At 40.1% G+C, this 21322-nt stretch overlaps 5 protein-coding genes across 6 annotated transcripts; 2 read left to right on the top strand and 3 right to left on the bottom strand.

Annotated features, from left to right (window-relative positions):
- Positions 1-593: 593 nt before the first annotated feature.
- Positions 594-3605, bottom strand: LOC121652735 (zinc finger and BTB domain-containing protein 49). Of its 2 annotated transcripts, none has more exons than XM_042005684.1 (4): positions 3160-3605; positions 2936-3054; positions 1763-1859; positions 594-1677 (listed from the first exon to the last, which is right to left on the bottom strand). In XM_042005684.1, exons 1-4 carry the CDS (start codon positions 3434-3436, stop codon positions 782-784), a joined length of 1389 nt encoding a protein of 462 aa, XP_041861618.1. In that variant the 5' UTR covers positions 3437-3605; the 3' UTR covers positions 594-781. The 2 variants fall into 2 exon arrangements, with proteins under 2 accessions (XP_041861618.1, XP_041861627.1); XM_042005693.1 differs by having other exon boundaries at positions 594-1674.
- Positions 3606-3654: 49 nt separating this feature from the next.
- Positions 3655-6339, top strand: vac14 (vac14 homolog (S. cerevisiae)). Its single transcript, XM_042005308.1, has one exon. The coding sequence runs from the start codon at positions 3806-3808 to the stop codon at positions 6176-6178; it is 2373 nt and encodes a 790-aa protein (XP_041861242.1). The 5' UTR covers positions 3655-3805; the 3' UTR covers positions 6179-6339.
- A 2725-nt stretch (positions 6340-9064) lies between these two features.
- trim35-13 (tripartite motif containing 35-13) lies at positions 9065-12339 on the top strand. Its single transcript, XM_042005658.1, has 6 exons — positions 9065-9899; positions 10760-10855; positions 10953-11183; positions 11286-11308; positions 11383-11501; positions 11593-12339. Exons 1-6 carry the CDS (start codon positions 9498-9500, stop codon positions 12129-12131), a joined length of 1410 nt encoding a protein of 469 aa, XP_041861592.1. The 5' UTR covers positions 9065-9497; the 3' UTR covers positions 12132-12339.
- Positions 12340-12360: 21 nt separating this feature from the next.
- slc27a1a (solute carrier family 27 member 1a) lies at positions 12361-18012 on the bottom strand. The gene is made up of 13 exons (XM_042005431.1): positions 17572-18012; positions 17068-17235; positions 16577-16971; positions 16022-16189; positions 15207-15276; positions 14991-15082; positions 14801-14910; positions 14479-14688; positions 14269-14395; positions 14020-14157; positions 13680-13844; positions 13438-13584; positions 12361-13342 (listed from the first exon to the last, which is right to left on the bottom strand). Exons 2-13 carry the CDS (start codon positions 17232-17234, stop codon positions 13185-13187), a joined length of 1947 nt encoding a protein of 648 aa, XP_041861365.1. The 5' UTR covers position 17235; positions 17572-18012; the 3' UTR covers positions 12361-13184.
- A 380-nt stretch (positions 18013-18392) lies between these two features.
- ptger1c (prostaglandin E receptor 1c (subtype EP1)) lies at positions 18393-19581 on the bottom strand. Its single transcript, XM_041967035.1, has 2 exons — positions 18777-19581; positions 18393-18635 (listed from the first exon to the last, which is right to left on the bottom strand). The coding sequence occupies exons 1-2, from the start codon at positions 19521-19523 to the stop codon at positions 18393-18395; spliced, it is 990 nt and encodes a 329-aa protein (XP_041822969.1). The 5' UTR covers positions 19524-19581.
- Positions 19582-21322: the final 1741 nt, after the last annotated feature.

The following is a 21322-nucleotide window of genomic DNA, read 5'->3' as shown; positions in this document are numbered from 1 at the left end:
ACACACTTGACACCCTATACCCCAGAGGGTGTATATATTATGTGTCAATAGCATTTTAACATTGCTGGACGCATTCTCCACTTAATTGTTGCAACGAGTCACATTATGTTACACACTTTACTACTGATCCTGATTTAGAATCCACATATGCCCTTTCTGTGACAAAATTATCTTACACAGATGCTACAAGTTCTCATTCAAACCGGTATCAGCTTGCACACATAGATATTTAACCTCTCATTTATACTACTGAGTTCGTGCATGCATGTGTATAACCTTATTCACACCATCATGTCACAGTATTGTCATCACTGGTTTAAATGGTTGTCTCATATATGTGCAGGGGTTTTAGTAGTATGTATGCATTAATTTTCATTCATTTATAAGCAGAGACATTACTTGTGCCTATATGTGACTGTGCAAGTGATTATAGTAGTATATGCATGATTTCGGAGATGTGTGTGTAAAAATACATGCTGTACTATTGGGCGCCTCATATAAAGACTCCAGGGATGGTTCTTGCAGTTTAAGTTTAGTTAGAAAATAGTCATTCATAAATTAGGTGTATAAAATAACTTTCAAACCACAACATGAACACTCATTACTTTATTGTAAAGACAGGACACTTAAAAACACGAGTACTAAGAAAAAACTGAAAAAAAAACTTTTGTTCCACTGCAGACATTTTAAGCACAATACAGACTAAAACGTTAACAGCCTTTACTACCTTTACACTAAAGTGAGAAGATGAATTGTTATAAATAAAGCTACCAATTCAGCACTACAAGTCACTAACAGTTTTTGCTTCCATGTTTTTTTGCTGTTTCCGACTTATTGGCCTTTCTTCCACAACCTCATGGTTTAAATGTGCCATTAAATGATGGTTGAGGTTCACCTTTTGCGTAAAGTTCTTCCCACATTTAACACAGTGAAAAGGTCTCTCACCAGTATGGATGCGCAGATGACATTTCAGATTGCCTTTTTGGGTAAACCCTTTTCCACACATGCTGCACCTGTAGGGTTTTTCTCCTGTGTGGACGACATAGTGAATTCTCAGAGCTGATGGGTTAGCAAAGGTCTTCCCACATAACTCGCACGAATTGCTGACTCTCCGAGTGGGAACTGGAGGCACGCAGGTGTGTGAATTGAACTTGTACCTGTGAGGAAAATGCTGCTTACAAATGTTGCAGAAGTTTGACTTGTGTGATTTCATGTGGTGTGTCAGAGTGCCCTTGTGAAAGAATGTCCTGTTACATATTTGACAAGTGAATTTGCCTGTTTTCAGAGCTCTGCTGGTTTTTACTTTAAGCATATTAAAGTCATTATGTAAATCTTTATCCAGAGTATTAGAGTTTCCAGGCTTGTCTACTGGTAATGTCTCCTGCTTGTCGTGACTGGACCCAACTCCAGCATTTATTGCTGGTTCCTGCTGGCTTGCTTGAACAAACTGGATATCATCATCATCGTCATCATCATCATCTTCAATTGGAATGATATGACTGCTGAAGTCCTCTTCTGTATCGTTGGATATCAGCTGTGCAGTTGTTTCTTCAGTGCACTCTGCAGAGACAACCTGCTCTCCACTCTGATCAAATGACAAGCTGCAAAGGCCGCCATCATCTGAATAACCCATTGACAGTTGCTGCGGTTCCTCAGCCGTGCTTTCCTCATTTTCTGCTGTATAAAGACAAGGAGTCAAATCACTCAGAAACCAGCTAAAGTTGGGAAATCTGCACTGCGATGTGCCTCTTCCCTTCCTTACCTTCAGTGCTGAGTGTTTCTTGCTGGCATCTTGTGGCCACTTCCTGCACAAATCCCTCATCTTTTATATTTGGTACAGTGTCAGTCGTTGTTTCAGACTGTTAAAGAAAGAAATAGAAATGTGAAATAGTAGCTCAACTTTTTCTGGACAACAGTACTTTATCTGTCGTGATATGAGCTGAAGAAACTGCGATTAGAAGGTATATTGATAACTGATTAAGCCACTGAGCAAAGAAAACTCCTCTCTGATTTAAATTTTTTACATTTTAGTAGCACTGTTTTGGTCTTTAAAATTTTGTTTATGAGAATTAGCTTATTTAGAACCTACAATTTGAAGACTTTTTTTGGGGGGATAATCATGAGCCTGTGGATTCAGGCACAATACTAACTTTATGCATTGATTGCACTGGTTCAACTCAATTTTTTCCATTAGGTGCACCACTCAAAAATTAGGTGAACTGAGTTTTTCACAGTGCTTTTAGCACCACGATAATACATTATAAGGGTTACCATTTTAGCATCTACCATACTCAATAATATGTATGTAGATGATTGTAAACAAGTATAAAAGAAAAGGATTCTTTACATATGTCTGAATACATCTATTTACATTTAACCTGTTAATCTTCCAGAGAATAGGATGGTGTGTTTCTCAAATGGTCAAGTCGCTGCCTCTTATATTGAGGCTACAGGTCTTTGATGCAGCCCGCCCAGGCTCAAACACTGGCCCTCCCTCCAACCCTTTTTCAAAGCAACATATTGTACAATAAATGCCACTAGAGCCAAAAACAAAGCAAAAAATTGAATACATTTTCAAGAGAATGATTTGTGACTTGAGTTTAAGAAAATACACCTCTTCTTTGGTTATATTATGCACAGTATTGAATTTCAATATCTTTGCCTCAGCTGTGTTTTTTCAGCAGTTCAGTTCTGAATAATGATGCACAGATAAAAGCATCAGTGCCAGCAGCGCTTAGGTCAATTTTTTTTTTACTGCTTTTCAGCTTTCTTCAGCATAATTTCTTTTTGCAATATTGTGATGATCATGGGTGTCTTAATGTCTAGAACACATAAAACTTCATCCCCACTCTTTTCAGTGCATACCTGTAAACAGAGTTGTTTATTACTCAGGAAAAAAGGTATCACAATCTAAATAATGTGTGCAACTTCTCACCTTCTCTGGGAACTGAGCAGAGTCTGTGAATTTCTGCAGATTGTAAGGATCTCTGTCTTTCCATAGATTCATACACCAGTCTTTCCCGAAGATGCCGTCTATGGTGGGAGGGCCAGTTACTGGGAAAAATCAAACAATAAAGGCAAGAAAGACAAATGCAATAAATACAGAATCAATTCAGTTAATTTCTGTTTACTCTGTCTGAGATGCTGTTTCTGAGATACCATCATGGGCGTCCTCGCCTCTGTGGCAGACAGTTTGTACACCTATGCTGCGACATTTACTCAACTTGGGGGCGTCGGTTCTTACGATCGTTAGTTCGCACTCGAGACTGTTTATTTTTTCTGCCAGAGCGGAGTTTGCAAACAGGAGCCGGGACAGCTCCATCTGGAGCTCCGCTGAGTCTTCATCCACCAGTTTGCAGATCTGAGACAGTGCGGACTTGGCCATTGTCTCCATGATGGACGAGAGCTGCGAGTGAAAAGAAATACGTCTCGACATCACCGGTAATGGCTGTAGCAAGGCTTTCCGTAAATGAAAAAAAAGTACTGTTACAATTGAAAAGATATGTTATTATTTAACATAAAATAAAAACATTTACGGAACACGTAGCTAACTTGAGCTAATGTGCAAAGCGGGACCCAAATAAAAGTTGCAAACATGACGTGCTTCCGGCGGATGTAACTTTTTTTTTTTTTTTGCTTCCGGCGGATGTAACTGGTCAGCTGCCTTGTATGAAAACGCTTCCTGGTTAGCGAATGAAATCAGATATTAGCGTGTTTTCTCCAATAAACCAATATTAATGCAAGCCGCCGTTGCGTAAAGCTTAGATTTCAGTAGACGTGATCCGGGACAACCGCAGCTGTGAATATGAACACGGAGAAAGACTTTTCGCCTCTGACGCCCAACATTGTCAGGGCTCTGAATGATAAACTGTACGAGAAGAGGAAAGTCGCAGCTCTTGAAATAGAGAAGCTGGTACGCGAGTTTGTGGCTCAGAACAACTCTACCCAAATCAGACATGTGATCCAGATCTTGGCCTCGGAATTTGCTCTCTCTCAACATCCCCACAGTCGGAAGGGGGGTCTAATTGGACTCGCGGCTTGCTCCATCGCCCTCGGAAAGGACTCAGGTCTGTATCTGAAGGAGCTCATAGAGCCCGTACTCACGTGCTTCAATGACTCAGACAGTCGTTTGCGCTACTACGCTTGTGAAGCTCTTTATAACATAGTTAAGGTGGCCAGGGGAGCCGTTCTGCCCCACTTCAACTTGCTTTTTGATGGCCTCAGCAAGCTTGCAGCAGATCCAGACCCCAATGTCAAAAGTGGATCTGAACTCTTGGACAGACTGCTGAAAGACATTGTTACAGAGAGTAACACATTTGACTTAGTGGCTTTTGTTCCCCTGCTGAGAGAGAGGATCTACTCAAATAATCAGTATGCCAGACAGTTTATTATTTCTTGGATTCACGTCTTGGAGTCTGTGCCAGATATAAACTTGTTAGACTATCTCCCAGAGATCCTGGATGGACTCTTTCAGATCCTCGGTGATAACAGCAAGGAGATCCGTAGGACATGTGAGGTGGTACTAGGAGAGTTTCTGAAGGAGATTAAGAAGACGCCATCCAGTGTGAAATTTGCTGAGATGGCCAACATTCTAGTCATTCACTGCCAAGTTGCAGATGAAGCCAAACTCACAAATGATCTGATCCAGCTGACAGCCATGACATGGATGAGAGAGTTTATCCAGCTAGCAGGCAGAGTGGTTCTCCCATATTCCTCTGGCATCTTAACTGCAGTGCTGCCTTGCCTCTCCTATGATGACAGAAAGAAAAACACCAAAGAAGCGGCCAGTGCCTGTAATCACAGTCTGATGAAATTGGTGACTCCTGAGGATGATGAGGATAATGAGGAGGAAAAAAATGGAAGCACTGGCTCACCGTCCACAGGTGATGGCCAGCCCAAAATGGAGGGAGACAGCAATGATATGCTGAATGCGTCGCAAGAATCTGTTGGTTTCAGTAATATCAGCTTCTTCACTCCAGCAAGTGCTGATAGGTCTCAAGTAAATCTGGATCTTGATGGCATTGTTCAAGTGTTGGACCGCCACCTCCATGACTCCTCCACTGGCATGATGACCCGCATCGCTGTGCTCAAATGGCTTTATCACCTCTACATCAAGACACCTCGAAAAATGTTCCGCCATACAGATAGCCTTTTCCCCATTCTGCTTAAAACACTGTCTGATGAGTCTGATGAGGTGATACTGAAAGATCTGGAGGTTTTGGCTGAGATAGCGTCATCTCCTGCTGGTCAAACAGACCAAGCATCTTCATGTGACAGCACTGACAACAAACTGATACTCAAGGTGCCAGAGGGTCCCAAGCCAGGGCAGCAGCCGGGCGCAGGCTCCAAAGCTGTGGACTCCTCCCCTTCCACTCCCAGTATGAATTCATACTTTTACAAGTTCATGATCAATCTGCTGAAGCGTTTCAGTCTGGAGAGGAAGCTGCTGGAGGTCAGAGGTGCTTTCATCATCAGACAGCTGTGTCTGTTGCTCCATGCAGAGAATATCTTTCACTCTATGGCTGACATCTTGCTGAAGGAAGAAGACCTTAAATTTGCCTCCACTATGATTCAGACCCTCAACACCATCCTGCTCACTTCTGCTGAGCTTTTTCAGTTGCGCAACCAGCTTAAAGACCTGCACACTCAGGAAAGCTGCGCTTTGTTCTGCTGCCTGTATCGTTCCTGGTGCCACAACCCTGTGGCCACTGTGTCACTTTGTTTCCTCACACAGAACTACAAACATGCCTACGATCTCATTCAAAAGTTTGGAAATCTGGAGGTGACAGTAGACTTCCTGATGGAGGTTGACAAGCTTGTGCAGCTCATAGAAAGCCCGATCTTTACCTACCTGCGTCTGCAGCTCTTAGATGTGGAGAACAACCCATACCTGATTAAAGCACTGTATGGTCTGCTGATGCTGCTTCCACAGAGCCAGGCCTTCCAGCTTCTCTCCCACCGCTTGAAGTGTGTTCCTAACCCGGAGCTTATGAGGACCGTGGATGAATCAAAGTATATGGATTCTAAACACCATGTTACATCTAAACGTGCCTCTCATTCTCACGTGGATTACGACGAGCTGCTCCAGCATTTTGACCGTGTGCAGAGCAAACACCTGGAGGTGCGACACCAGCGTTCTGGACGAGCGTCTGATCATCCTGACAGAAAGCTAGTGTAAAGATACAGTATTTTGCCACACTGACCTCTGGTAATTGAAAACATAGTTGAGTATGAAATAATATACTTGTACTAAGAATTATTAAATGTTAATGATGCCAAAAAGTATTAAGTATGTAATATTGTCAGATAAAAACTTGGTTTGCATTGTCAAAGCTTCATAGTGATGTTGCATAAAAAAAAACATGTTAAAGACAAAACATATTTAATTATCTTTACTGTAAAAGGCAAATGAATCCCTACTTTTCTTCATGTAAATTTGATGTAGAGAATTTATAGTATAGGTGGTAAAACACATCTCATATCTGTGTGAAACAAAGCATTTTTATAGTGTTTCCTGTTGAGCAGCACAGCTTACAAGCATGTGTTCAGGGTTGCCTTAATCACATGTCAGCCAGAAAAGACATTTCACGTGTGGAATTGTGACTGAGCTCAAGTGGGATTTTAATCCATGGAGCTGTAGAAGAGATTCTGGGGTAGATCCATGTTGTTAAAGACCAGAAGTTTTGCTCTACGCAACTTCAGCTTTCATTTCCTGCTCATATATTTAACAGCTATTCTGTTTGTACAGATCTTGCATTCTTTGTGACGCACTTAATCATTCCTGTGTAAAAATCAATAAAGTGGACCATGTGATACAAAAGGTGTCTTTTAATGCTACGCTAACTGACAACTAGGTCATTAGAAAAAACATTTAATATAACAGCCTTACTTCTTTGTGGAGTTTCATTTTGTATACCTTTGAGTGGTATAATAAATTTTTCATTTTGCTCCCAACTTTCTCAAAGTTAACCTCTTTACACACCAGACTTAAACACATGGCCATTAAAATTCACTTGTTCAAAGCACATAAGTTGATTTGCTTTTTTAAGTTTCCGTACTGATTATGAGCTGTTGATGCAGTATTATACAGCAGAAAGCAAATCTAAAATTTAAAACTTCAAAAAATGTTAAGTTTTTTCAGTGGCCTTGTTATGTGTTTAAATTTTTAATAAAGCCAAACTAAAAAGGCTTAGCAAAATGATTAGCCAGCTGAGACATAATGTTTTTCCTCATTAAAAGTCAGACATCTATGTTTAAGCAATTAAAACCTGCTGCAGGGAGTAAAAAAAAAAAAATCTAAGCCAAAATATAAGAATAATATGAAATAGCATAACTTCATATTAGAGAACCATGTATTGGTCATTATAATGCTTGTAAATTCCCCCCATCATTTTCATCTGAAAACAAAATTACTTTGAACAAATGTTTGTTCTTAGCCTTGTTCCCACACAGCTGAAAACCTCCCTTATATGTGCAGGGTGATTTATGGTGAAACCAGAGTGGCTGGGTCTCTCTCTCCTCTGCTGCAATACAACACGCAGTCGAATGACCAAGTGACAGGCTCACAGAATATAGGTCTTTCTGCCTTGTTGAGACCCATCAGTACTGCTTGGAATCTCACAGATGGAGGGTGACATCTCACGTCAGATTGAGGAAGAGTCCTGCTGTGCTGTGTGTGGGGAAACCTTTCTGGCTCCAACGGTCCTCTGCTGCATAGGCTGCGCTCGATGCTTCTGTAATTATTGTTTGGAGCAGTTCTGGACACAGTTTGGTGCTAAAGAATGTCCTCTCTGCTTTAAAAACAGTCTTGGACTTCCACATAAGTCATGTGAAGCACATGACGAGAGAATGTATCTCTTCTGTGTGGCTGACATGGAGCCGGTCTGCTCTATTTGCAGCAGATCAGGCCTGCATATGAACCACAGAGTGTATCCCATAAAAGAAGCATTCACAAATTGTAAGGTAAGCAGAATAAAAATAGTTGTGTGTGTTATGTTGCAAATAAGATAAGCTCATGTTTGCTTGTATCATTCTTATCTTTAGCAACATTAGCAGCATTTTAAAAATACATACAGTTTTAAAGGTTCTGAGTGAATCCATAGTAAGACAGAGAGGACATCCTTAATGTTGGATCGACTTCAGAGGATTTTCATATTTGTGTATGTCTCCACAGTCTGCTGTTATATACATTATGAATTAAGTGTTGGAAAGTAAAAGTGAAAAAGAGTCTGTCAGAACTTGTAGTTTAAAGAACAACTTTGATGTTTGTGAAATGTGTTTCGGATTGTGGCTGTCGTCAGGGAAATGGCCAATGTTTTAAATTAGATTCATTCCTCTTTTCAGCTGCCTACTACTAACGATGATTTTTACCTGTGGACAGTTACTAGTATGAACAATAACTTGGTCTTTGTTATCTTGACCAGAGATCACGTCTCATTTCACTTTTTTGAGCTGGGCTATTTGTGGCAAATGTATAGGAAATATAACTCACCATATTACACGGGATGCATGCAACTCGGAATAACTATAATTTTACACTTGTCATTTCTGTAAAGTTCACACAGTCACAGCTTGATGTGATGTATTAGAAAGCCCTTCAGTAGAAATCAAACTTGCCTTTAATGCACTAAATTTGCCAAATTTGGGAAAGTCTATAATAAGGTTGAATATTGTATAATATGAATAATGTTCAAACTGTCCTACTTGATACCTGGCAGATTTAAGAGGTGCCGCTACACAGTCTTAAACCAGTGTTTTCCAATAGCACTTTTTACTCTATCAGCACATTCTGCTTACTTTTGTTCTACATTTGCTCCAGTAAACTAACTTGCTCAGAATAAAACTGGATTACAGTAAAAATGAGGTCAGCATTAAGAAATGAATGCAGCTCTGTGTGCACCATGTTAAAAAAAAAGAGAAAATCTTTATTAATCCCCTGAGGGAAATTGTAGACATTACTGAAGATAATTAAATGAACTCTCTTATTTTAAACTAGATGTTTTTGAAAAAAAAAAAAAAAAAAATCACACCCAATGAAAAACCATCTGTAAAAACGTTCTAGGGGGTCATCATTTCTTTCTATTTATATTCTCAGTCTTAGTCTTATTTTGGATTGTTTCCCTTCTTTCATTACACTGCAACTGGTTGTTTTCATAAACTTCTCAAATAACCAGAGGTCATTATAACATAACTGAAATCTAAACACCCTTTTCTGACATATTCTCCCAGCACCACCTCACTCTTTTCTGTCATCTTCAGGTTTATATGCGCTGGTCTACTGGAATCTCTTGAATGTAAAGTGAGATTTGTTTTAATATGAGGGGTGTTTATTTGAGAATGTGCAATGTGCACGCTCGACACAGCACAACATAACATGGGATATGCCTTCGGGAGCCGAAGTATTAACACTTATTTCTGAGGTTAAGATGAGGTAGCCTGCCAGAGATGTGGGAGGGACTCTAAGGGCTTGCCTTATCATCAATGCACTGCGAGGAAGAATGGCCACCAGACATGTTCATTCTGATGATGACCTTTCCTGTCCAATTTGTGGACATATTCTCAGTCAGCCAGTGGTCCTTTCTTGCAGACACAGATTCTGTAAAGCCTGTCTAAAAGACAGTTGGGATACACAAGGGACTAAAGATTCACACTGCTGTCCTCTGTGCTGGCGCCACTCCTCCATGGATCAGATAGTGGTGAGTACTGTGCTGCAAAAGACCTGTGAATCCTTCAAAGAAGATCGAATCAAGAATGACCCAGAGGCTTGTAACGAGCATGGAGAAAAGCTCACACTCTTCTGTTTGGAGGACTTAGAACCAATATGTGGTATGTGTGGCAAAACAGCTGCACACACGGGGCACAGACTCTACCCCATTGGGGAAGGCGCTCATGACTGTAAGGTAGGCACATCAATGTCACAAGGATGTTCACATCACTGTTTTACATTTGGTTGACAGCTCCTTTGTTTGAACTATATATAATTGCATAGAACACGTTGCATTACCCAAAATAATTTCCACAATTTTCTGTTAATAGTTATAGTTGAAAGAGATGATGACAAAGTATATGAATAATATGTTTATTTTATATTAGAAGCACACAAGTTCTCATCGTCACCCTCATCTTTAGTGGCTAAGGGTAAGGGATAGCACTTAGAAATAAAAATGCTATTCTTCATTTCATTAACAGAAGAAGTACCATCTTGTACCTGGACATTATTATTGATTTATTTGTTGAGAGCTCACCATCAGTAAAAATGCTTTTAATATTAATTTTCCAACTACATTGGTACTTCTCTGAGCATAATAAGCTGGATACACTATGTGTGAAGGGTTTTGGCAGAGTTCATTAACATTCTAATAATAGAATTATATATTTGGTATCCTGTTGCTATTGGGGTCCCGAAAGGACTGAAACGCGACTCCCACAAGGTTTCTGTGACACTATATTCATACTAGTCCTGCTCCCCTCTACCTTCTCCAGACTAGGAAACACAGAGCAAATAAATCTGTTGGTTGCCATATTGGATCCCTGGGTGGACTCAGAGCTTGAGTTCAGATTTGCTAATGTCATCAGAGCAATAGATCATTTTCCATATATCTGACCCCTTGATGCTACTGTATTGTGCAGCTTTGCATTTAAATAGAATGCTGCCATGGGAAAGTATGTGGCAGCTGAAAGTCCCCCAGTGTGTTGACAGCTTGGCCACCTGCCAGACTGACCATATTTTTTAGTTGATCTTCTGTCACTGACATTTCAGGAGGAACTAAAGAGCGCCATTCTGCCCTTGAAAGAGAAGTTACAGCTGTACAAAAAAGCAAACATGGCATGTGAAGAAATGACAGAGCATGTTAAGGTAATGTCAGTGTCATCAGAACTAATTGTTATAGTGAATGTACGTTAGAGCCCAAGTGTAGAAGTACTAGTGACCCATCAATGATGTCTCTTTCCAGAACCAAGCTGAACACACTGAAACACAGATCAAAGAGGAATTTGAAGCTCTTCACTGTTTCCTGAGAGAGCAAGAAGCTGCTAGACTTGCTGCTCTAAAGGATGAGGAGGATCAGAAGAACCTGATGATTACCCAGCAAATCGAGGAGATGAGCAATGAAATGGCATCTCTTTCTAATACAATCAGACTTGTGGAAAAGGAAATGACAAGTCAAGATATCCCATTTCTTCAGGTAATTAAGGCTCTTGTTACGGTATAGCCTGGTTTTACGTAGAATTTGTACATTTATATGCATATCATTACATGAAAGTTGTTTTTTTACATTTTGTTTCAGAATTACAAGGAAACCATAAGAAGGTAAGTGTTTTACTTGTTTTTAGGATAACACAGCTTCACGGACAGATTTCTCAACCTTTACAGTATCTTTTCAGAACCTGGCAAAGTCCTCTTGACCCGCAAATGATGCATGATGCTCTGATTGATGTGGCCAAACACTTGGGCTCTCTCAAATATAAAGTATGGGAGCAGATGAGGAAAATAATTAAATACAGTAAGTTTTTAACTCAACCAGTGATAATGTTTACTGGTCCACACATTTCCACTCACATTAGTAATCTCTACCTTTTTTTTCCCTCCTCAAGCTCCAGTGATTTTGGATCCCAACACAGCAGCCAGCTGCTTCATCCTTTCTGAGGATCTCACAGTTGTGCAGAATGCTACTCAGATTTTCAAGCTGCCAGACAACCCCGAACGCTTTGACGTTAGTGCTGAGATGCTTGCTGCTGAGGGTTATTCGTCTGGACGCCACAGCTGGGATGTAGAGGTGAAAGACAACACTTACTGGGTGGTAGGAGTGGCCAGTGAGTCCATTAACAGGAAAGGTAAACACGTGCTGACACCAGCAGAGGGATTTTGGACGATAAGATTTCGCAATGGAGAGCATAAAGCCTGCACGGCGCCGTGGGAGCCGCTCAGCATGACAAAGAAACCAGAAGTGATAAGAGTGGTTTTGGACATGGATCGAGGCAAGGTTGCATTCTACGACCCTGAAGAGAGAACAGCTCTTTACACTTTCACAAACATCATCGTACAGCAGGTCTTACCCTACTTCTGCACAGCATGTAAAGAATACCCACTAAAAATCTTACCAAGAAGGATAAACTTGTCAACAGATCATTAGTCCACCTGGTAAATTGATTTCTTTTAAATTCTTTGTATAAAAATCCTGTGGAAAATAATCAAGTCTAAATCTTGTGGAGAATTGTGAAGTTTTTTTTCCCTTATAATGAAGGGAATGCATAGTGAGATTACAGAAGCACATCAGTGTCAAAGTTAAAGCCACCTGTGAATTGTTTTGAATGAATAACGAGAAACAAATACATTAGAAATCTTTAATTCAGGTTACAACAGAACATATGAACTCTAGTGATTTGCATTTTGGATCCCTAACACCTATATATTACTACAATGACAAAATTTGTTACATAAAATAACAGTTGTAATGTGTGACCCAGTTTTGCATGACACAGGATAGCCTCTGATCTTCGCTTTATTTGAGATCCTCTCATAAAAAACTGTTTATGAAACAAGTTTCATAAAAGGCACATAAAATATTAATATGGGTATTTGCAAACATGTGCAAACAGATTTTTAAATCTGATAAGTGAGATTAGTTTTCCATTGCAATAATAACATGAATGATAGTATGGTTAGCCTTTGAACTAGTAGCTACTCAGACCACATGTTGAACCCTTGTCTCTCAGCCGCATTCAAACACACAGCAGCAATGTAGTAAACCTACACAGGATTAACCTTGCAGTGTACAGCATTTCCTAAATGGGTAATACCCTTTATGTCCTAACATTATTATTTACATTAACACATAACATGTCTCCTATTTCATATTGGTTGTGGAAGATATCCACACTATGTCCGGTGATGCTCAAAGGCTTTTTGAGGTGTTCATTTAAATAACTATAACAAAGCTATTAAATGGAGTACAAGCCCTCACATTATGTCCTGGTGTGTTACTTATACAGTGTTAAAACATAATCTGAAACAGTACTCTGTCTAGTGTAGTCCTCTCAACTTTGTTCCCTGAATGATCCAGACAGTGGGGCACCAAGACAGACTGTTGCAGACATTGCTGCATGCATACTTTACTCCCTCAAAACAGCACCTGTTCGGCCCGTTTAACTGAGGCACTCTGGCTGTTCTGCTAAGCCCCACCACATCATAGAGACATTCTTCCCTCCACTATAGCATTGAAGAGCTCCTCATCCATGGCCTCGTATCGTGCAGCTCTACTGTTCAAAAAGTACAGCTGGTCAGTTGTGACACGTGGGTCAAATCCCTCCCTCTGCAGCCTGGTTTTCTGAATTTTAAATGTACCTACACCAGAATGTTGAGATAATACAAATAAAATAATTGTTTAGTAATATGAAATTTTCAGTGATGATTGATAATCTATATTTGAGGTGCAATACCTGTAGTGTCTACTTGTGGGGAGATTCGTAGGAACACAGGGCGAGCATACGAAGGAAGTACTCGCTGGATATTCTGCAAGAAATCCTGACATTCAAAACTTCCTGTAGAATCTGCAATGGCAGCCATGCCTGCTTTACCTTCCACACCTGGTACAAAATAAGAGGACAAATATAAGCATTAAAAGGAAATGACAGCAATTATCCTAGTGTGATCCTGAAGGTACTACAAAAATAACCATCACCTGGCACAGTCACACCGAACACAGCCACATCAGTTTGATCCAGCAGATTGCTGAGTATGCCCTCCACCTCAGTGGTGGAGACGTTTTCCCCTCGCCAGCGGAAAGTGTCCCCACTGCGGTCACGGAAGTACATGTAGCCCAGTTCGTCCATTACCAGCACGTCACCTGGAATTTTAAGCCAAAATACTCCATGTAAGGTTCAAGTATGACTAAACAATCATGTCATATTGTCACTACTGACCACTTATGAAGTTTCTCAATCCAACTTTACCTTAACTTTTAGGTTTTTTTGTCCCAACTTTCATGCTTTATGAAATGTAAATTATCTTTAGCTAGCAACCTGATAAATATGCAGAATCGTTTTTCTTGAAGACATTTTGAACGATCTTCTTCTTTGTAGCATCTTGGTTAGCATAGCCATCAAAACGCCGTAATGGGTCTTGCTGGTTGATACGACCTACCAGAAGCCCAGGCTCCCCTGCAACACACAGAGGAGTCAAATCATGCCCTTTAAGATGATCAACATAACATACAACATATTTGAGTCATAAAAAGCATTAGTCATAATTTTACTAAAGATATGTATTACCAGGCCGGCAAGGCACGCAGAGGCCCCGGCTGTCCCGAACAAGTTCCATGGTGTCCTCGTTAACCCTCACCAGACGGATAGGATACACGTTGGGGAGAATGCGACTGTTGAACCCACAAGCTCCCACCTGGCAGTACAACAAAAAAACAGTCAAACCCAGATCAAAATCACATTGTTTGTAAAGAGACAACCAACACTGTGATGTCTAACTTTGCCATCCATGTTGGCAATGCTGCAGTTGCATTCGGTTGCTCCATAGAACTCGCCGATCTGTGCCACCCCAAAACGCTCTGTGAAGGCCTCCCACACACTGGGTCGCAGTCCGTTTCCCACTGCCAGACGAACTTTGTGGCTCTTCTCAGCTGGTCGGACTGGCTGAGATAGGAGGTAGCGGCAGATCTCCCCAATATACTGCACAACCTTAAAGGGTAAAGAAAACATGTTTTGGTTCAATGCTTCATCAAAATGATTGATTCTGAGTTGTTGATTTTACCAAATATAACATGAATGTTTGTTAAGTTGAAGCTCTTACAGTACAGTTGTATTTAATGCAGTCATCCCAGAAGCGGCTGGCAGAAAATTTTCTCTTCACTACCACGGTGAGACCATGGATCAGACACTGACCAACTCCAATAATATTACCTGGCAAGAAGAGAAAGCTTGTATTTGTTTGAACCAAATAAACCGTATTTATCAAAAGCTGGAGACAGGTAGCATCCTACCTGCTGAGTGATAGAGAGGCAGGCAGTCATACATAACATCATCAGAGCGCATGCGAAAGGCAAAATACCCAAAAGCAGCAATTCTGAAGTAGCTGTTGTAAGAAAATGGGAGTAATACTCAGACATCTGTCATTACTGGTGCACAAAGTGTAGCAATTCTAGAGAACAATGTTTTTTTTTTTACCCTATTAAGAAAGGGTGTTCAAGAAAACATACCGACTGTGTACCACAATAGCAGCCTTAGGCAGTCCTGTGGTTCCGGAGGTGTAAATATAAAACAGGCGGTCTGCAGAAGAAAGCACAGTGGGGTGTTACAACTGCATGATGCAGTTTGAAGATACATTTATTTACAGCACTGGATTATATACTGGAATTAATTTTAAAAAAGGGAAAAGAAAAGTATATAGTCATTGTCTTTAATTATGTTAATGGGTGTGCGAGGTCAAATACAGTAAGAGTTGAATTCACTACAGGGATAGGGCACTCACCATTAGGGGGCGACCGATTGATGGCCTAAGCAATAATGTGTGCTTTGCAGTTAATGGATTATAACAAATATTGTTATATTTTCATTTATTATTTATTTTCAATTTTCAACACTGAAGGCTGTTGTGCAACAGAGAGTCACAGATGAGTGAATTTACACACTAGAGATGCTCTGATGAATAAGTGCAGCTGTACTCTCAAGGCAGGACAGAGAATATTGGCAGTTTTAATAAACATCAAAGACTTATAAAACATGTCTATGAGGACAAGCTTGCCCAGTTTCCCAAAAACGTAGAAAATGATTAAATATACTGTGAAGTCCCGGCATCTTTTAAGATGAATATTGACTGTATTTTTTAATCAAACCTGAACAGAAATCTAAAAAATATATAAAAATGTGTTGTTTCTCAAGATTTTGACAACAATTTTCCTGCTATCTATACATAGTTTGGTACATGAATACTTATCCTTAAAAGGTCATTAATCCTAATTAGTAGTATTATTATTAACTCTGACAATTTTGACCTCGGTCGACCCCTACTCACCATTCATGCCTTTGGGGGGGACACAAGGTGAAGGGGGGTGTCTAGATGCAGTGGCTAAAATAGGGTCCAGAGGCTGAGCACCCAGAGAGGCCAGATGTTCTGCACTAAGGTCTCCTGTGCAAAACCGTACCATGGACTGGCTGATGGCAGAATTAACCTCCAACATGGCTGACCATTCGGGAAGAGGAACAAGAGTTAGATGGGAATAGAAGATACTGGTCAGGTTACTTCAATCTCCCTAGAATGCACGAGAACATACTGTGAGTGTAAAAGTCCATTTTGTCAAAGTAAAATCATTTCTGCAACACAGACTTGCTTTAATGATCTTTTTTTTTGTATAAAGCAAAACTAAAAACAAAGGTGTTAAATGTTTGCATAGTCACAGAAACATTGTTGTCCCTTTTTAAGATCATACATAAAGTCCTAATATCCTAAATAAAGGGTAATATCTTAAGCTGTGTTACAGAATTTCAAAACTGCTTCCTTTATGCAGAATTATAACACAAACACTCATTTCATTGTTGACTGTCAATACATGGTTTAAAACATCTTTACCTTCAGCAAGCTCAGCTCCAAACACAATTGCACGTGATTGTGACACCCCAATGCAGTGCAGGAGAGGATCACAGCGCAGGCTGAAATTGATAAGTGCAGCTTCCACCCCAACTTTGGCCAAGCCCAGCCATAGTGCCACCTGCAACGGCCTGCTTTCCAAGAAGAGGGCCACCACATCCCCAGAGACCCATCCTTGACTTCTTGCCCAGTGGGCCACTGCATTAGAGATCTCATCAAGCTGGCTGAAGGTCCATGTTTCCCCTGTGGCCTCATAGATCAGTGCTGCCTTATTTGGGTGGCGTTTTACTGTCTGGGCAAAAATGGAAGGAATATTGCTTCCACTGCGCATGTATCGCCATAAAGCCAGCTTCACCCTCAACAACACATACAGGCCGCTGATGAGCATGGGGGAGAGAGGTGAGAACAAATCCAAGAGTAAAAAGATGCAGAAACAAAAGCGTCACAACTTTATCCATACACATTTGACTTACTTGAGGTCTCTCTTGGCAGTTATGGCTGCAATGTAGAAGTATTTCCAGCTTCTTGTACCCAGATACACTCCAAGGCCCGCTGCTAGAGTCCAGGACCAGGACACCCCAACAAGACGCAACAGTCCCACGGACCCCAGAGAGGCTGACACACTCGCTGCATTGTGCATTCTTGTCACGGAGTAAGAGAAGAAAGATGGGCTTTTACACAATAATGGGCTTAAGTTAAAGCCTACATGGGTTCCACTCTGGGAGCTGAAGTACTGTAGCGCAGGCTGGTACAAGCAAGCAAACAGCGAGGTTTTATAGGTGGTAACTTCTAAAAAGAAATAGTAGTAGTAGGAGGAAAATAAATAAATAATAATAATAATTAAAAAAGAGCTGGTGTTAAGTTAGCATGCAAGTTAAATCAAGGAACCCAAGTATTCAGCTCACATTTTAACAGTTGAGGTGAAAAGATGCTACATGATCACACATTATCATTTTTGATTTAGTGCATAAACTTACCTATGAGCCAACGTATTAACGTGACGTCACCTTTCACCTGGTAACCCCGCTGCTCCCCGCTTGCGCTTTACAAAAGTTTTTTTTTCTTTCTTTTTTTAAAGAAATGATCAATCTCTCAAGTCACCTTCTCCGCTGTGGAAAGCGTCGAAGTTGTCTACGAGGTTGCGTTTTCGGGGGAAAAAACAAGAGTTTAAAAAAATGTTTCAGCAGTTTTACTGCAATAAGCGAGGTAACGGTTTAGTAGTTAGTAGTTTACTACATTCAAACCGTACTTGAAAATGTTAGTTAGCGAATACTGCAGGCTGGTATCTTCGAGGAAGACTTTAAAAATGGTACAAATGTGGAAATGGAATAACCCGAACATGAACAGTTGGATAGGGAGTGAATCAGGCTATTTTCCATACTCCATGTTGAAGAAAGCCACTGCCACTGAAGCACCGCCCACCATGGGCGGGCAATTTCTTCAGCAGCTCAGCTATTTGTTGATCCGAAAGCTTGTCAAGATTGTATCAATCCTGATTGGACAAAATGATCACGGCCCAGCTGTCCAACCACCCGATTTGTTGGTGGCTGCTTCTGAATGTAGAACAAATCGTCGGAACACCGGCACAGACTACTAACTAAACGTAGAGAAATGCAGTTTTAGTATCATTCATTGACATCACGCTCTGAAGCTTTTTGCTACGCTAAACATGGACTTAATAATCCGAAATAGAAAAAAAGGGGCATTCTTAAATTTTACACCACACACATATGAAAAGAATCAAACAAGCAAACAAAAACTAATTTTGTCCATAAGGAACAGGTCTTAGGAAACAATGTCATTGAACACTTAAAACCTGTCTGCGAGTTTCTGCAGAGGAGCTGTCTGCTATCACTGTAGGTCTCAGAGTAGAAAAACCACAGCAAACTCTTAACAGCACTGTTCTTCTGAGTAGGATGTAAACCCAGGGGTCTAAAATCTGATTCCAGGAGGCCATGCGTAAGGTCAGAAGCGTGAATTTGCCTTGCAGATCATCTGAATCCCCGGAACTTGCATTAAACTGGATCACAAGAGAGTGGATCTATAATGTAAGAGAAATACACAATAATTACAAACAAGGTTGACCATACTTTACAATTTAGTATTTATATGTAATATTTTATTCTCTGACCACAAAAAAGTTGTTCAAACCAATTTGTTAAATTAAATGAGTTATACACACAAGAAAGGGTGCCCAGCAGACACAGGACACCACGGTAATTGCTGCTAGTTGCATCATCATCTCCACATCCAGTGAAAAAAACAAAGAGGAAGATGATACAGACGATGCACGACGAGCAGAGCCAGCTGTAGGTTTTGTATAACCCTTGCTGGACCTTATTCTGGCATGGAGCAGGGTCAGACCACTCAGGATGTTGCAGAGCAAAGAAAGAATGAGTGCAGTGAGGCCCAGACATGAGAAGGCCAAGACGACATTTGTGTCCGCCGCAGACTCTGGATTGTGAATAGGCAAAAAACACCATGTGTTTGGATATTGGATGGTATAAGTCCCCACGTTAAGAAAAGGCAAATATGCCAGCAAAAGTGCAAGAGAGAACAAAATTAGCACAACTCCCTTTACATGAGCTGCTGTAATCGTGGAGACATGGAAAAAAGGTTGGGTTATTGCTACACAGCGTTCTACTGCCATAGCACAACCCAGCAGCAAAGGACATAAGCCAAAAAACACCATAGATGCTCCAAAGATATAGCAGAATCCTTCTGTGGTCTTATTTATGTTGTACATGTGCAGATACAGTGCAAAGGCACCTAGGATCAGATGACCGCCAAGGTCAGCCAAAAGTAAAGACACTGTCAGCTGTAGGAATGGTGCTTTGGATTGGCGGCGAAATCTGGCACGGGAATTAAACAGGATGCCCAGAGCAGTGAGGTTGGACACTGTTCCCAATATCATAGTAAAGCAGGACATCCCTAAACCATTATGTGCGATGGAAGGTGACGTATCATTGGTATGCCCTTGGAGGTCAGAGGAGTTGTGGGTGAGTGATGCTGAGGAAGTAGGAAATGAAGTCACAGGTAAAGAAGCTGTCCTCATCTTCAGTGTGACCTACAGAGGATTACAAGTTTGAATATGTGCATTAGATAAATATTAAATAATGGATTTTTGCCATTCTTTTTTTATGTCAGCCTGTAATGGCCTCTAAAAGTTGTTTTTTTTAAAGTAAATCAAAGAAAATGAGAAGTCTGAGCAAAACTGTCCACTAATAAAATCAATGATGTGGGCAGGTTGAATGCTAATTAAGTGGTCTACTAGTAATGTTTGGGATTTAAACTTCACACAAAGGCACACACAGTGTTAATGTTTAAATCCATCAGCATTTTAATCAGGGCGAGATACTCTGAACAGGCTTATTAAACTTATCAAATATATAAAAATATATATAGGAAAATAATATCTATTATTTTCACATATTTCTCATCAGAGGAAGAGAGGAAAAGTGTGCAGGAGATAAGACAAGAGTCAGACTGTTTATGACCAGCTGGAGAGAGCTTGTAGTACAGTACAGGTAGGATGCAAGATGGATTCTGAATTACTTGCTTATAAAGGATGCGTCACAAAGACAATCAGCAAAAGTTCTGCAGTGCATTTTAAATTTATTTTGTTGATTTATTTTTTTTTACCCTCTGCTTAGGTTGAACTGTTTGTCTTAACACTAGAAAACCAAATTCAATCATAATTTCATGGAGGAATTTTTGCCACAACTAACATTTTTATATTGTTACTTAATATTTGATAATAATCAAACTCAAACTAGCAGAGTGGTTGAATTTCCATTAGGAATTTTCTTTACAGTGTTGTCCGCAATGCAAAAACATAATGACTGATAGTTATGAAACGTTTATGTATTTTCATTGATCCATGTTTTTACATTATCACACAGCAGCAATCCTAGATTTCCCATCAACCTCTTCAGACAAAAATTTAACTAACAGTGGATGTACCAAGTGTGTGATTCTTGAAGTGAATCACCAGTAAAATGTTTTGAATTATGAATAACTTACCTTGGGATAGGGCAGAACGAACAACAGAAGACAAGGATGCCTTTTATCAGCAGAGCTGCTGTTTTCTCCAAAGTCAGTTATGTCACATTTGCTACATTTCCCCTCCCTTTATTTTTCAGCCTCTCTGACGGTTTCTCTTTTCCGCTACTCTCACTCAGAAGAAAGCTATATTATCTCTGCCTCATGAGCCCGTATTTTTCATCCTCCTTCCTTGCTGGATATTTTCCTTCCATTTATTGATCAACCCTGCTGGTGCAAAGTGGATCTCTTTCATAATCATTTTTCAGTTCTGCAGTATTGATCCCCTGCAAGCTAAATGGGTAAAAGGTCATATTCAAAGCAATTTCTTTGTCAAATATGTGTAGTTAAAGTTGTAATTTTCTCAAGCAAAAATATATATTTCATGCTCATTCAGCTGAGACAAGAATCCATTTATAAAATAAAAACAGCTGCCATGAGTGAAAATTGAAAGTGCTCTGTCATGAATTGTTGTCTTAAGGTTTCACTAGCGTGTACGCAACATCATCAAGAAAACTGATATAAATACAATATATGATTAAAAAATGTTACAAGAGTTTGTACAGTGAGCATACCTCAACATCAACTCAAACTGCAAGCAAGATTTATAAACTGCACTAAATGTAAATAAAGTATTACACATATTTAAACATGTATTTTAATCTTTTTAATGCCCTTTTGCTTTTG

This window comes from Melanotaenia boesemani, chromosome 2, assembly GCF_017639745.1.
Source record: "Melanotaenia boesemani isolate fMelBoe1 chromosome 2, fMelBoe1.pri, whole genome shotgun sequence".
NCBI lineage: Eukaryota > Metazoa > Chordata > Actinopteri > Atheriniformes > Melanotaeniidae > Melanotaenia > Melanotaenia boesemani.
This window is presented reverse-complemented; position numbering and strand designations above follow the sequence as displayed.